The sequence below is a fragment of the Cyprinodon variegatus genome, unplaced genomic scaffold (genome assembly GCF_000732505.1).
Source record: "Cyprinodon variegatus isolate N-32 unplaced genomic scaffold, C_variegatus-1.0 Scaffold277, whole genome shotgun sequence".
Lineage (NCBI taxonomy): Eukaryota > Metazoa > Chordata > Actinopteri > Cyprinodontiformes > Cyprinodontidae > Cyprinodon > Cyprinodon variegatus.
This window is the reverse complement of record NW_015150730.1, coordinates 102,675-118,471: the sequence shown is the minus strand read 5'-3', so window position 1 is coordinate 118,471 and position 15,797 is coordinate 102,675. Positions and strand designations below refer to the sequence as shown.

The following is a 15,797-nucleotide window of genomic DNA, read 5'->3' as shown; positions in this document are numbered from 1 at the left end:
TTATAATCTATGTTAACAGTTTGGTGAAAAATATTCCGCGTGGTAAATTAAATTTTTATGCAGATGACATTGTCTTCTATGCTGTCAACAAAGTTGAAAGTGCTTTTGATAACCTTAATACAAGCAGCGTTTGATGTGGTGCAGTCCAGTTTGAGCTATCTAAAGCTAAGTTTAATTTTACAAAAAGTAATATTACAAATAATGCAGCGCACTATTACTTTTTAAGGTCATCAGATTGAGGTTGTGTCTCAGTTTAAATATCTAGGCTTGATACCTGATTATTCCCTGGGTTTTGGTCCCAGCTTGTAACAAAATTGAAGCTGTTTTATTTTATTTCTGTTTAATACTTAAGGCTAGGAAACATCTTATTGCTGCTACTTTATTTGCTCATTTTAGATTAGGGTGACATAATTTATATGCATGCATGTTCACATTGGAAAATGGCAAACAATCTTCGCCGTTTGCTTCTTCTTCAGATTGGAATCAACTGCAGAATGACTTAAAGTTATTTTTTTTTTTTTTTTTTTTTTAAGGCCACTGTTAATCATTTTGTACATATGGTCTTTTTTTTTTTGCAAATGCTTTAAATTATTATTAAATGATAGTTCTATTTTATATACATGGTTACATTTGTTTTTGTTATTTCTATTTCTTTTAATATCTATATTGTATATTAACTGGTTTTGATATCTGTAGTTTTGATATATAATTAGTGGCATGTTGTTTTAGGTTGGCCCAAGTCTCTGTTGTAAAAAAAAAGTTGTAATTTCAATGAGAAATACCTGGTTAAATAAAGGTTACATACAGACATACATCTTAAACTCATATATTTTACCAAGGCTTTTAAAGTATGGTGCATTTTCTTACATTATTACCCATATTAAACACTTTGCCATAATGTTTATATACTGTAGTGTATTAGGTATATAACTACTTCTGTATAAACACAAGCATATATCACACTCCAAAAATATTTATAGGTCTGTAGTCTTACAAAAGTGTATTTTCTATTATTTATTGAGCTTACCCTTTAAAATGAGATTCAGCTCTTATCTTTTCAATCTCCAAGGCTTCTTAAAAAACTTATTGCATTGGAAGTAAATTTGTTGATTAGCACAACATTTGTTGATTAGCACAAAAAAAAAAACTAAGTCTGAATCAGCTGAGTACAATTTATTCACCAGTAGGATGAATGTTATATTATGTTTTTGTGCTGTCTTAATATGTATACAAATTCTGACAGCTGTTGCCTATTTAATGATTATTTCATAAGATTTTATTATTTTTATGATGTGTGATTATTGCTTGTTCACATACAGAACATGAATCACTGAGAACTGGTGATGTTACAGTTTCCTAAGGGAGTTTAACATTTCTCTGTGAAATATCTAAATCACTGTTTTAGTTAAATGTTAATAGGAAGGGAGAGTGCTGCGTTTGACAGCACAATTCCGCTATAGAGCTTTTTTTTTTTTTTTTTTTATTAAAAACGCTAACAATTTGTTAATGGTGGCCAATGAACTTCTGTTTATCATTTCAGATAAAACTTGGTCAGAGATCATTTATGTAATATCCATGGTTAAATAAACCGGATGGACTTATATTTTTCATTCAGGGAGAATGGGAGACCTGCTGTTTTTAAACCCCTAGATCCCCCACACATGGCGTCGCCACCAAAGACACGGCTCACAGAGTCAGCCAGCAGCCGGGAGGTGAGCAGAAAGGAACAGGCGGTGTCCCCTCCAGAGTGAGCACAGAGTGTGTGTGTGTCTATGTGTGGCATTCTCAGATGACAAAAGAATACCAGTTGTGCAGTTCAGGTGGGAGGACACATGGAGGTGGTGTGGAGGAGTCACCTGAGGGAGAACCTCCACTTTTGGGACCAGGGGCTGCAGAGGACACCCGGAGTTGCAGAGAGGGCTGTAGAGAAGGTTTTGGGGGCTTGAGGGAGAAGAGGGGGCTGCTGTTGCACAGCCTCCCCAGCGTGATGCATCTACCTTCAGGGTGGCAGCAGGCGTGGAGTGGGGTGCGATGGAGCGAGCACGGGCTCAGTGGCGCGGTCACCAAGGGACGCCGAAGCTGCTGTAGCAGGACTGATAGTTATTCCTTGAGAGGATTGCGAGATGAGCCCCATTGTATTAGCAAACCCCTTTCTACTGAAGTACTATCAATGTTCTCAAGCCTTAAAAGATTCCAGAATATCTGATGAACCACTATTTGTTTTCAGAACTAATAAATACATTTCATAAAACATACTGTTTCTCTAACATATGGAGGTTTTATTGGGAATCAGAATCATTGGTACTGTTGTTCTGAAAAGGCTTTTGGCAACAGAAAGCCAGCAAATCATTGCATACTGATTTAAAATTTGCACACATTAAAGCTTTTTAATTTCTGAGCCATACTTTTGTATTCCAACTGTTGGAGTCATATCTTTTAGAAATTCTCTGTGTCTAATATGGTCAGCACTCCCAATTATTCACTCCAGTGACAAGTGAAACAAATGGGACCAACCAGTGCATTCTGTATTATCTACACCCCTTGGATTCCCTGACAATAATTAATACAATAGCAAGCTGCTGTTACCAGCCCTGACGACATGAGCCCGACAACATAAGCTCTCCCTTTTCCAAGAGCTCTTGAGAGCAAATTACATCCGGCAGCGAGGTCGCATACATCCTGGTTGCCCCGACAGCCTGGTGGTGTCATTCTGCCTCTGTCTGGGAGCTCAGATTGACTCCGATGAAGATCCAGGCTGCATGATGCTGTTAACGTCGCAAGGTCATTACTCACATCATTACTCCATGGATGTAAGGTGCAAGGTATATGTCAAGAATATATGAATGTAGCACTCACAGTTCGGGATATGGGCAGCTTTTAACACAAAAAAACGGCCTCATATATCAAAGAAGTTCATTTACACCCACTGTGTGATTTTACTGATGAACTTGTGTTGACCACCTCTTTGCTACAGCATGGTGACACATCATTATGAGTTTACTTAACTGTCAAAAAATAAATAAATAAATAATAGAAATAAGGTCTAAAGGAAGTGTTGATACCCACAGAACTTTTCCCTCTTTTACAGCCACAAGCTAGATGGGCCGTTAATGTAAAAGATCAGCTCAGAGTAGTAGATACCAGTCTATAAGCATAAAAAAAACATTTTTGGGGGGAATACTTTATACTTTGTGGAATAATCTTTATAACCAGTTAAAGTTGCAGGGTTTTTAGGTCTTCCACTTGAATTAAAGACTGAAAAACCTAAATAGGTAAAAAAATTCTTAGTATGACTGAGGTCTGGGCTTGGACTGGACCGTTTAACAAATGGATACTCTTTGATCTGAACTTTTACATTGGCTATATGTTTAGGGTAATTTCCCGTTGGTTAAGTGGACCCAAAGTGTGTGGGTCACAAGTCTCTGCAGCCTCTGACAGGTTTATTTCCATGATTGCCCTCTCTCCATTGACTCAGACTAGTCCCCTTATACCTGCTGAATGAAAGCACCTTCATAGCATAGCAGAGACAGCACTGTGCTCCATGTCATGTTCTCAGTGATGTAGTGTTGCTTATGTAAGAAGAAAGTTTTTGGGGGTTTTATGTAGAACCATTTTCCTCGTGTTTACCTGCACTTGTGCATCATTTGTGCTCTTTCCATTGAAATACTAAACACAGCTCTGTAATATGTTCAAAGAATTCAAAAGAGATGCAATTAACCTTTCTGGTGTGTTCTTTGATCTTTGAGACACTGTGTTCAACTTTTAAGGATTTATAAAAAAAAAAAAAAAAAAGCTTTAAAATTAGGTTAAATAACATATTGGTGGATTATATTTTCTAATTAGGGGATTTGTGAAGGCCACTGGTTGCATTAGATCTTATTTAAGGGAATCAGAAATACAAAGATGAATAAAATTATAAACCAAATTTTTAAAAACATATCATCCATAACCTCTGTGTTCAAAAAAATACACTTTTTTGTAGCTTTGCCACATAAGATCCCAATAGTAATGTAAGACAGTTAAAAAAAAGGTTCAATGGGGTATGAATACTTTGGCAATGCACTGTAAGTTTAATTAAAACAGCCAACTGACCAGCTTGTTTCTGTAAGAGCTCCCGTGCAGTCATACTAACACTTCTCATTTTAGCCTATGAGGATATTAACTGTTTTTTTGTTTTTTTTTCTTAATTATAGAGGTGCATGTTCCCACAACATCCATTAAAGGAATGCCTTGCTAATTTTAAATCCTCACAGCAGGCATTTTGGCACCAACAGAAGAAAAGTGGATGAGTTTCTCTTTAACAGCTGTAATTTGTGTTTTCCAATCACCATGCTGATTTCTGCTCATTATACTCCGGTTTCACACCGGTAAGTGAGCAAAGTTTGGATTGATTGACTCTAATTAACTAAAAAATGTTCCAAGCCACGGATTTATTATCATGCTAGCTAGCCACAAATGTCAAAGACTTTCACAAATTATTATCCTCTTAAGATAAATATCTTTGAAATCAAATGAGTGTGGAAGCACAAGGAGCACGTATTGTTATACTGATGAATTTGTTTGTCATGTTTTCTGCTGAGCTCAACATGAAGGACTCACCTGGGCAAACACACAGTTCCAGACTATGGTTAAAAAGAGGTGCAGTATGACTGACTGACGGATACTTTAGTTTGGTAAAGTTTGTTGAAATGTACTATTTAAAACATACTTTACATCAAAGCAGTAGCAGAAAGGAAATGTTTATTTTTATATCTAGACAAATAAAAATGATAGAGAAGATTATTTTTCTCCATGTGCAGCTGTGTTTTGTCCAGGTCATCCTTCCCTCTTGTGTTCCCCCAAACTTGGCAGCATCTCCCCTCATTGATATTTTAGACACAGTGGCTTCCCCTCTCAACTCAAATTCTTTTCCTGACTTCTTCAGCTCCAAGGCTCAACTCTCTACTTTCTCCTGAACAAAGATGAGACGGTTTCAGAGGACACCTCCATTTCACTGGTTTTAAAAAGACCTCAGAGCGGAATTTTGTTTAGCCACAGAAGACAGAACGCTGCTCTGATTCGCTCGGCTTCACCTCGGCGATCAAAACTGATTACTGAAGTGAATCCAAACGAAACGGACCCATCGTCTGCATGGTGGCGCCAGGCTGAAATTGAGAATCACGTTGCCAGTAAATCAGATCCCCCTCCTTTCCCTTAAAAACATGCTTCTTGCAGAATCTACCTTTATACTTTATACAAAAAGCGCCTATCCCTGCTTTGATCCATCACAGAGTACAACAGCACGGCAAGGAATATACTATAAATTTGATCCTCAACATAGTGAAACAAGCATCAAATATGGATGAAAATATGTCTCAGCTGTCAGGCACTTCTCATTAGTACTTTCACAGTTTACCGTGTTTAGAGGAGCAGCTTTTAGGCGTGTGCACCTCGAGGCACGCCTGCAGATAAATGTGATGACATCCAGTTGTGGCTCACTTTCATTTATTTAGGGGATTGATTAGATACATGGTAAGCAGATAAATGTGTTGGAGAGGCACTTTCATGGAAGATATTGCTATATAGTCAGTAAAGGATATGAGGAATATAAGATGGACTGAGCATTTGTCTTTTTGAGCTGTTTTTGATGGGCTGGTGATACCTCGGCTCTGCAAGCTGTCCACTGCATTAACAGATACATGTTTTGTGTGTCGATGTACAGCAGTTAAAGCTTTTGGGCTCAGAAGCCTTAATAAAGAAAATCCTCTAAATATGAACCTTAAACGTTTGGCATTTTTATTCCTTTTTTATTATCAACATTATAATTATTCAGGACCATCAGTGTTGGTGCTACTTCATGGTAAAATGACAGAGGGTCAGTCTTTTTCTAAAAGTCAGGACTGTGGTGCAAATGGGAACAGAATGCAAGTTCCAAAATTTGAATTGTATGTGTAATCTTACCACCTATATTTAGAGTAAAATGGCAATAAATTAGAATGTTTAGTGGTTTTTTATGCTCTCTATTAATCTGTCTGTGTGATGTGACCAGCTCAGCTGTCTCTCAGTCTGGGATTAACTTTAGCTGTATATTATAAAGCGAGTCACATTTTTGAAGCAAGACAGCAACTCCCTCAGCACATTAAAAATACAAATTTATATCAGAACTTCAAAGGCACCATAGGCCAAATTATCAATAAGTCATAACAAAAGGAGAGGAGCAAAAATTCCTAGCATAATGAGATGTATTTACTAAAGGTAGTTTGTGGCGCTTTGACGAGGCTAAAAGGATAAAACTATACAAGATTTAGCAAAGGTGGGTGTAAAGACATCAAATTGGCTTTATACATCCAAGTTAACAAAGTTTTGGAGCAAGTAAGTGTCCAGAAAGCCTGAGGTGACAAAAACAAAATCATGCATGAGAATGAGGTCAGTCCATATGTAGTTGCAGCTTACTGACTTTTATTTCCATTTCATAAAGAGGGGATGTTATTTTCCCTTTTATCACAAAAATAAATATAGACAACATAAAATTAGAATAAGGAGCCTTGCCTAACAGTTTGTCTCATCCAATGAATATGGCTTATGTTTCTGTTCATTTGTAGAAATGAGCAGAAACATAACCGTTCCTGTGTGCTTTAAGTGCCTCAAATAAAGTTTTACCTCAGTTGTTTTGATGCTACAGTGTCATGTTGCACTTCAAGTTCAGTTAATGTATTTCCTTTTTTGTTTGAAAAAGATAAAACACACTTTATAGGTAGCGGAATTTTCTAAGTTTAGATTATTTTCCTAAATAAGTAAAAATTCTTATTGTATTTTACAATCAACAACTAAAACAGCAAAGGGTAATTAAAACAGGTGTAAATAAGCATTTCTTATGCTTGTAAGTTGCAAACAAAAGTAATAAAAGGGGATTTGCTAATCACTTGTGTAAAAAAGTCCAAAACCAGTTGTAAATGGTCATGTTTCAGTTATCTCTCCAGTTTTGTTGTGTTCACACTGCCCCCTTCTGCCTGACTGGTAGGTGAGGTGTCTGTAAAAACAACAACAAGCAAGAAGATCTCTGTCATTGCCAACAGAAAGGGTGACAACAGTATTTCTAAGAACTTCAGGTCGCTCACAATGATAATTCTAACAAAACATTCCAGATTATTTATATATTTTTCTAAATATGTTATTCTAAATATGTTATTTTGTTTTTCATATTTTGTTTGCAGCATTATCTTCAGTACATATTTTAATATTTGCACATTTTTTAAAGCCATGGTTTACATTTGACTTTTGAGGTCTATATGAAGCAGGTGATGTTGTGGAGCACTGACATGTCTCTGGTTAAACACTATGAAACAAAATCAATTTCCTACAAGAACTAAATGTGATTCAGTTAAGATTCCAAATTGAAAACAGCGTTTCCCCAGGGTTCTTTAGAATGCCAGTGGATAGTGCGCACACAACATCCCTTTGTGCACACTATTTACCCCTGGATTGCTCCAGGCTAATGTCTCAATAATTTTCACTCCTTTCTCAGGTCCTTCCCACAAAGGACTTAACTAATGATCCATGGACAAAATGAAGCATTTAAATTTATTCATTAATCATTCATCTCCAGCTCATTGAAAATGCTAAACTTCCACAAAATTAAGATTGAATATTGAAAAGTGATTGAGGGAGACAGTTTTCAGTGGGTGAAGACGTTGGAGGAGAGTGGGGCGCCGTGACAAAAACAGGGTATTTTCCTCAGGACGGTGGTCTCCACATGGAGGTGGTCAGTCTGGCTAAAGTGTACTAAGTGCTACTTAGGGTCATGGGGCTTCACTAGTTGTAATTAGATCTTGAAATCTGAAGAAGCGTAGAATTTCTGTCAACACTGCCTGTAATTATTCTCTTTTCCAATTAATGGTGACATAGATTAATTATCTGATGAGGCAAAGCCAATTGCAATCATTCACCCAGCTAAAATTAGATCAGTCCTGACAGCAGCATGAAAGTCACCTGTTTCATTGTTATGGATTTGCTGCAAGTGAAAAGTGGGGGGGGATAGTGAAGCATGCTAGGGTAAGTAAGTTGTCTGGTACAGGTGAATGTCCAATTACACTGCTACTTGAACTGGACGCATCTACTCATTCATTCCAACAGTATGTGGACTGGTTTACCTGTTCTTTCCAGTGTTACACTGGCCGTTAAGTCATCTCATATGGACTCTAGTAAAGCTGAGAGGAGGGAAATTCTTTCTGACAACTTTTCCTGTTAAAACAAGAAAAAGACGGATAAATAACAACAGCAGGCCCATTTGTATAAGCACTAATTATGCTTAGTCCACATTTTGTGCACTGCTAAACAGGCTAGATGGACTTAGCAATATAGACCAACCACTGGAATTTGACCTTTCAACTCTAAAAACACTACTCTGCTATTTTCTTCAGTTGATCAGCTTAAATTTATTATTTGTTCACTATTATCTCTTACTTTAGTCAAGATAAAGATTTTTTTTAAAGAATGCAGTTAGAAATTAGCACGCCCAAATTAACTAGAACTAGAAATTAGGTAGCCTTTTACAATATATTTTATCATTCTGCTTTCATTTATAAAAAACACAAACATCTGAAAACTTTCCATCTACAGCAAAATTCAGCACACATTTTCCAAGAAACTATGACCAATATCCCAGCTTGTAACTAAGAAGAATTGTTTGTTTTTTTCTAAGATAAAAAAAATAGACCAAAAGCATAGGGAACGTATGCATCTTTCATTATGGCAAACATAAACTTTTTTTGTCTGGTTGCTCATCTCATTAGAAAATAGATTTTTTTTTGTTTTTCTTTTTAATAATAAAAAAATCTAACCTTTTATTTCTGTTTATACCTTGAAATTCAAGATTTGATGCACGTGGATCTAAACCTAACATATCCCATCGCTTGACTTAACCTCTGCCAAAAAACCCTGATCCTAATTGGCTGTCTTCCTTTTCACATTAGCTATTGTTGGTTTATTCTGTGTGGCAAAACAGACCAGCTCTGTGGTCTTGTTTAAAGCAGTTTAAAAACAGCACTGTTCTCTGTATCCAGATGTGTCTGCTAGCCAAAGAAATATTTATAAGGGAACCAGGTATTTGAAAATACAGGCAGCTTCATTAGCAGCTAATAGTGTGAATGTGTCAGAATTAAAAGGAACATCCTTGTTTTGATCTCAATGTGTGTTATCTCAAACACATATAGGGTTAGTAATGTTTGAATGCTTTATCAATAATTTTTTTAATGCTTATTCAACTTTTAGACAATTATGATTAGCTCATAAAGCTTCTCATTCATTCATCAAAATAATCTTCCTTTGACATATGAACGTCAAACAGGCTGTTGACTGGTTTTAATCAGTTAAACTCTTACACAAACTAGTTTAAAAACTAATACCTGTGCCATACTTAATTATGTGCAGCTAAGTGGTACAACTGTTTGTCTTGTAAGGTATACATAAACTTAATAGTATTAGATGTTTTTTTTTTCTACAATCATAGGTAAACTGTTCGATTAACCATAACATAAAAGCTACTTCTTTCTTTTCTATAAGAGCAGCTGTGAAAAATTCAATAGGAAGATGTCATTAATGTTTTATATTTAATTTATTTTATTAATAAGTGATTAGACTGAACTAATGTTTATGAGACTGGGGGGGTTATGGACCTTGCAGTAACTTAAATGGTTGGCATTGGCTACAAGTGTGAGAGTAAAGTTACCAGCTTGTTCTTATTTTTGTAGGGAGGCAGAATAACGCTCCTGGTGAACCGTGTCCAGGTTCAATGCTCCTCTGCTTAAAAAACCTCAGCATCCAGTTTTTCTATTAAACTGCCTGGCAGTCAACTAGCTTGGGAATGTGAACCAGCCTGGCCATGCAGAAATTCTCTGACTAACAATTATATCAGAAACAGGATCTTGGATTACTGTCCCCTGGGACTGGGGCAGTGGGCGTCTGCTCCAATCATTACTGGCCATTCAACAAAGCTCTGCACTGCTCTCTGCTGTTAGCCATTGTCAATTATGCCATCCCTAGTGTAAACTTGCAGAACACAAAGCTGAACTGCCAGTTCTGGCAGGAGTTTAACAGGATGGCAGCCCACCACCCCTCCGATCCCACCCCCACCCACCCCAGGGTTCCTCAGCCTTCCTTCCCTCAAGCCAGTTATGAGAGAACTGCCATGTGGCGTCTGAAGGAGCAAACCTGACCTTTCTAATGTTTTGCTTGTGGGGTTAAGTGGACATGATGGATTAGTATAGGCCTCATCAGGACTCAGCCTGGTTTCACTCCTGCTGCAACCGGTATCAGTTCAATTCATTTCTTTACCATTGCTTTGTTCTAGACAACAAAAATATTTATATTCTTGTCAATTTATTTCAGTACAAAATCTCAAGAGGTAATCAGCGAGGGTTTAAAATCTCTATAGTAGTATGCAGTAAATTTATGCCTGTTCATAAACTCTCCAAGTGCCTTTCTTTAACCCCTTAGGGTTATTTTTCCTTGTGTATGTTATGGAAGATATTCCCTCTCCTGCACTCTTCTTTAGGAGCCAGTTTAAAGTGAGTGCTGCCTGCTCTGATGGAACCTGTGCTGAGCTGTGACGGGTGACGCTGCGGTGCGCTTGAATACACCAGCTCTTTTGTCCTTCACACTCTGCAGCTCCCTGATAGCTCCTCCCCCTGTGCCCCAATACTCCCTGCCTTGAGCAGCGATCTGCTGGGGCCTTTTGAGGCAGGGCTGCTGAGAAATAGCTGCTTCCTGTAATGTCTAGACTGGACTTCAAAAAACATAAAAGCCGTTGGAGATAAAACAGAGAAGGACACCTCTTAATAGAATCTGGTGTTCCACATCAGAATAACTCACTGTATAAGATACTTTAGATTTTGTAGGGTACTGCTGTTAGGATAAGATTAAGAAAAAAGTGGATGTAGATCATAGCATGGTTGCACGCCACCTGGCCCTATAGTATTGCTGGATAGGACATTTTATATAGATTCATCACTGTCCCTCTGTCCGCTTTGACCTCATCGCACATCACAGCACAGATTAGACACCGATTATCCTCTAATTGAGGATCCCTACTTTTCAACCTTGCAGAATATGCTCCAACTCTTGTGCAAGACAGACAGAAGGTTATCTTATTCACAAAGATGAGGAAGTTGGAAGACATGAACATAATTCATGTAATGTGATTGTGCCTATATTTACAATAGCGTGAATAAAAAAACGGCTATGGTCAACAACAACAAAAAAACATTTGACATAATTCATGCTCAGTGTCATGCAAATATATTCAGAAAATTGTAACCTTTTTAAATTTTTTCCTATTAAAAACAACCAAACTCAATATGATTTTATGTTGCAGACCAATACAGAGCTGTACATAAATGTAAACTGGAAAAATGTATGTCTTCTTTATAATATTTTTCATATGAATATCTTAAGTGTACCATGCACTAGTATTCACCCATCTGAGTAAATAAATGGAACTACCTTTTATTGCATTAAAAGATGCAGCTCTATTTGCCTGTGTCTTCATCAGCTTGGCAAATTTAGGTTAAACTGTTGCCTGGTTATTGATTGGGTTATAATAATACACAAAAAGATGTTTAGGGAATCTGTTCTGCTGACAAAAAAAAACTTTCCCAACTGTCCCATTCACCAACTTCCTTGTCTCTGCTGATGATATACATTATGTCAGCATGATGCTGCCACCACCATGTTTCACCGTATGGATGGCATGCTTACTAAATGTTTTTCTTCCATCTGACCAGAGATACTTCCTTGATGTTTGCAGCCATCATGCATGCACTTTATGTGCCAAACTAGTAGTTGCTGTGTCAGTAGATCATCTGCCCTGAGCTGTGGATCGTTGCAGCTCTCCCAGAGAAACCTAAGCTCTTAAGCTACTCTTCTGATAAACACACTCCTTTGTATGGTGTGATGTTGCAGCTTTATGGGTGGCTATAGCTCCACAGGTTTGCAGATATGTGACGCTCTTTTTTATGATGATGGACTGAACATTGTCTTCTATGATGTTACGGTTGAGATATTTGTTTTTACTTTCTAATTCTGCTTAATTTCTCCAAATCTTTATCCCTAACCTCCCTGGTGTGTTGCTTAGTCATGTTGAAGTTCACAAACATTCTCCAACAAACCTACGAGGCCTTCACAGAACAGCTGTGTGATGAAATAACATTACACACCCAAAAGGATATTTTTTATGAATTAGGTGACTTCTTAGGACAGTAGGTTTTACAGAATTGCATTTAATGATATAAGGGAATGTTTTTTTTTATTTGTTTTTTCTTACTTGTAAAGCTTTTACATTCCACTTTGCAATTATGTCATGCTTTGAGGTCCATTAGTTCTCAAACCTAGTCCTAAAGTACGACTGCCCTGCATATTTTAGATGTCTCTCTGTTGGAGCACACCTGATTTAAATTATTGCATGACCTCTTCAGCAGCCTTCAAGTGCTGCAGGGGCGTGTTAGTCATTCATTCATAAGTCAGGTATGTAGCAGCAAGGAGACATCTAAAACAATCAGGACAGAGGTACCGGTAATATCAAATGAAATTCTATAGAAATTTTAAGATGCAGCATTTCAAAATGTGAAGGCTATCATAGGGGTGTGAATATTTTTGCAATAGGGAGAGACTCTGACACACACAAAAAATTAATACAGCTCCTCAGTCACACACATTATTCCATACATCAGTCTATGATTTGATGAGTGAAGGTATATACTGTAATATAAGAGTAGTGCCTCTAATTGCACTATAGCACTGAGGCAGACGTTTTGGTAGATAATTGCCTGGCTGCTCTTGCTTGGAATAGAAGACACAAGGCAACTGACTAGCTGGATGAGGCTCAAACAATGCAAAGCATAACATGGAGTTACTGTAGTATGCATAAGAATATGCTACCATCTGTTAGCATACCTACACTGGGATGAATGTTGAATAAAAAAGATTTGCTATGCAAATGCATAGCGTAGATGGTGTCGCTTGCTGACCTGTTTTCTACACACACACTTAAATATATATATAAATAATACCTGGGCAGTTTTTATTTTCTGGGTGGTTTGTTGGGAGAGAGCCTGGCATCGGTCCAGTTCAGCCTGGCTGTCGAGGCTGCGTTGTTCTAAGTATTTTACCAAAACCTTGTGCATCCTCTTCTGCAACAAAGAGAGCTGGGGGGGAGAGAGGGCAGAAAAAAGGAATTGGTAAGGCAGGAGAGGAAATTAATGGCAGTGTTCAAGAAGAATGATGGAGGGGAATAGAGAAAGCAGTCAATAGCCCATTCTGCAGTACACGGGCCTGACAGGAATTTCACAGTCTCTTGGTTTCTCTGCCCACTCGTGTGCACTCATCAGAATCCAGTCACATCTGGCTGCCAGGATGGGGGGTTAATTTTCTCTAAATGCTTCAGCAGTTTTGTTCTAGCCGAGGCAAACTCTGTGACTGCAAAGCTGATGAGTAAAATATTTCTACTTCACCCAGTTTAACTTTATACCAATCCCCTCAAGACATATTTTACACATACACACAAAGTCATGAACCCCCCACAGAAAGCAGAAATTATTCCCAGTCTCTTCGAAAGACATGCTGCTCGCTTTATTATTTGAACACAGTTTCAAGCAAAGAGGTTTAAATTCTGATAGATGCCATTGCCTTTCTCTCCCCCCTCCATCTCTGCACTCCCTACAAAGCTTATCATTGCTTGGCAATGTGTTCCCCAGTGCATTGAAAACTAAAGCGAATTAGTTCAGTCATCAGCTCCTGAAGGAAAGACAATAACAAGAATGGTTTTAATGGTGTATCCTGTTAAAACCCAAGAGCTGAAGCCTCCACATAAACAGAGCAGTACTAACATCTACCCTCACTCATAAAGGGTTTCAAAAGGACATACATGCAAAAATATTCAAGTAATTTAAATTTAAAGAAAAGTTACTCTCATACTATACCTGAAAAATTCTCAATAATGTCCTATTTGGTCATTTATCAGTAATGAAATATTTATTTTTGCTTTTTTCCTGCATTGTGAATGAAATTAAGAAATAATACTAACAATGTTTAACATTTGTACATTAAACTTTTTTTTATGCTTTATTATGGACATCAATTTATTGAGATAAAAGTCCCGAGGATGATTGTTTAGATGAATTAAGCCATGGTGATGATTATAATGAATTGAGCATATAGTAGTGGTACTTTGTGCATTCTGCTATGTTTGTGTACAGGAAATATAGGTTTGTGGTAGACAATGTATTGAGACGTCTATTTGTGGATGTAGACATCCTTGGAAATGATGGCAACAAAAACTGTGGGCTCCTGTGAGAGTAACAGCTTTTGTGATCAGGTTGGTGATAAAAGGGAAATTGTAAAAATTGTACTTTTTCAAAGGTAATGTCTAAACAACAGGCCTAATTATACCTCATTACATAATAAATTTGGCTAAAAATACCACTGTTTTACCAAGTTTTAGTGCAAAATATTTATGTTGGGAAGAAAACATTCTCCTGTGTTTCTTTAGGATCTCATTGATTTTTTTTTTTTTTGTCGTTTTTTTTTTTTATACATTTGTTACTTCCTTTATTATCAAAATGTAGCTTGATGTTTATTTTGATATTTATTAGTTATTCATTTGCTAAAATCTGGCTGCTACCTAGGCCAGGTGTCTCTTGTAAGACAGATTCTGAGTTTTAATGGGATTTCCTGGTAAAATAAAGGTTAAATCATCTCCCACTCGATGCCTCAGGTCAGCTGACCTGCTGTTCCTGGAGGTACTCAGGTCCAAAAGGAAGCTCAGAGCTTCAGCTTCAGTTGCTGCTACAAAATTTTATGCACTCCCCCTCCTCATTAGACAATATTCTTCACTCTCTATTTTTGTGTTTGTTTTTTGTTTTATTGTTTTCTATATGTTTTTATTTCTTCTAATTAATTTATTGACTTGTATTTGCTTTATTCCTTTAAATTTCTATGTTGTTTTTATACAACCTGGTATGTACAGCACTCTGTGTCAGCCGTGGTTGTTTTAAAGGGCTTTAGAAATAAAGTTAAGTTGAGTTGAATTAAAATTGAATTAAATAAGTAAAAAAAATCTCTAACTTCAAAAAAGGCTTTTACTAAAAAGCTAATTATTTATATAGCCTTGAATACAATATACAAATAATTTAATAATTTTATAAAGATGTTATCTATTGCCCTGCGATGGACTGGTGACCTGTCCAGGTTGTACTCCGCCTCTTGGCCGTAGACAGCTGGAGATAGGCACCAGCACCCCTCACGACCCCCCTTGGGATAACCGTGACAAAAAAATGGATGGATGGATGGATGGATGGATGGATGGATGGATGGATGGATGGATGGATGGATGGATGGATGGATGGATGGATGGATGTTATATATAATATTTATTCAACAGTAATGCATGTAAGTGTGAGATATATACTTAGCATGGATGCTAACTATTATATGCATACACTCCCTTAGAGATAGGGCGAGAAGCTCGGTCATCCGGGAGGGACTCGGAGTAGAGCCGCTGCTCCTCCACGTCGAGAGGAGCCAGTTGAGATGGCTCGGGCATCCAGTTAGGATGCCCCCTGGACGCCTCCCTGGTGAGGTGTTCCGGGCACGTCCCACCGGGGGGAGGCCCCGGGGAAGACCCAGGACACGCTGGAGAGACTATGTTTCTCGGCTGGCCTGGGAACGCTTTCGGGTTCCTCCTGAGGGGCTAGAAGAAGTGGCGGGGGAGAGGGAAGTCTGGGCCTCCCTTCTTAAAGGAGAAGTTCGGTTTTTTCCACTTTAAG

The 15,797-nt window shown here is 37.7% G+C and overlaps 1 protein-coding gene across 1 annotated transcript in view; it reads right to left on the bottom strand.

Annotated features, from left to right (window-relative positions):
* Positions 1 to 1,785: 1,785 nt before the first annotated feature.
* Positions 1,786 to 15,797, bottom strand: part of ccdc178 (coiled-coil domain containing 178) — a 33,768-nt gene continuing 19,756 nt past the window's right edge. Inside the window, 3 exon segments of the mRNA XM_015383151.1 lie at positions 1,786 to 2,093; positions 8,130 to 8,220; positions 13,044 to 13,178. Of these exon segments, the coding sequence (XP_015238637.1) occupies positions 1,786 to 2,093; positions 8,130 to 8,220; positions 13,044 to 13,178 (534 nt within the window).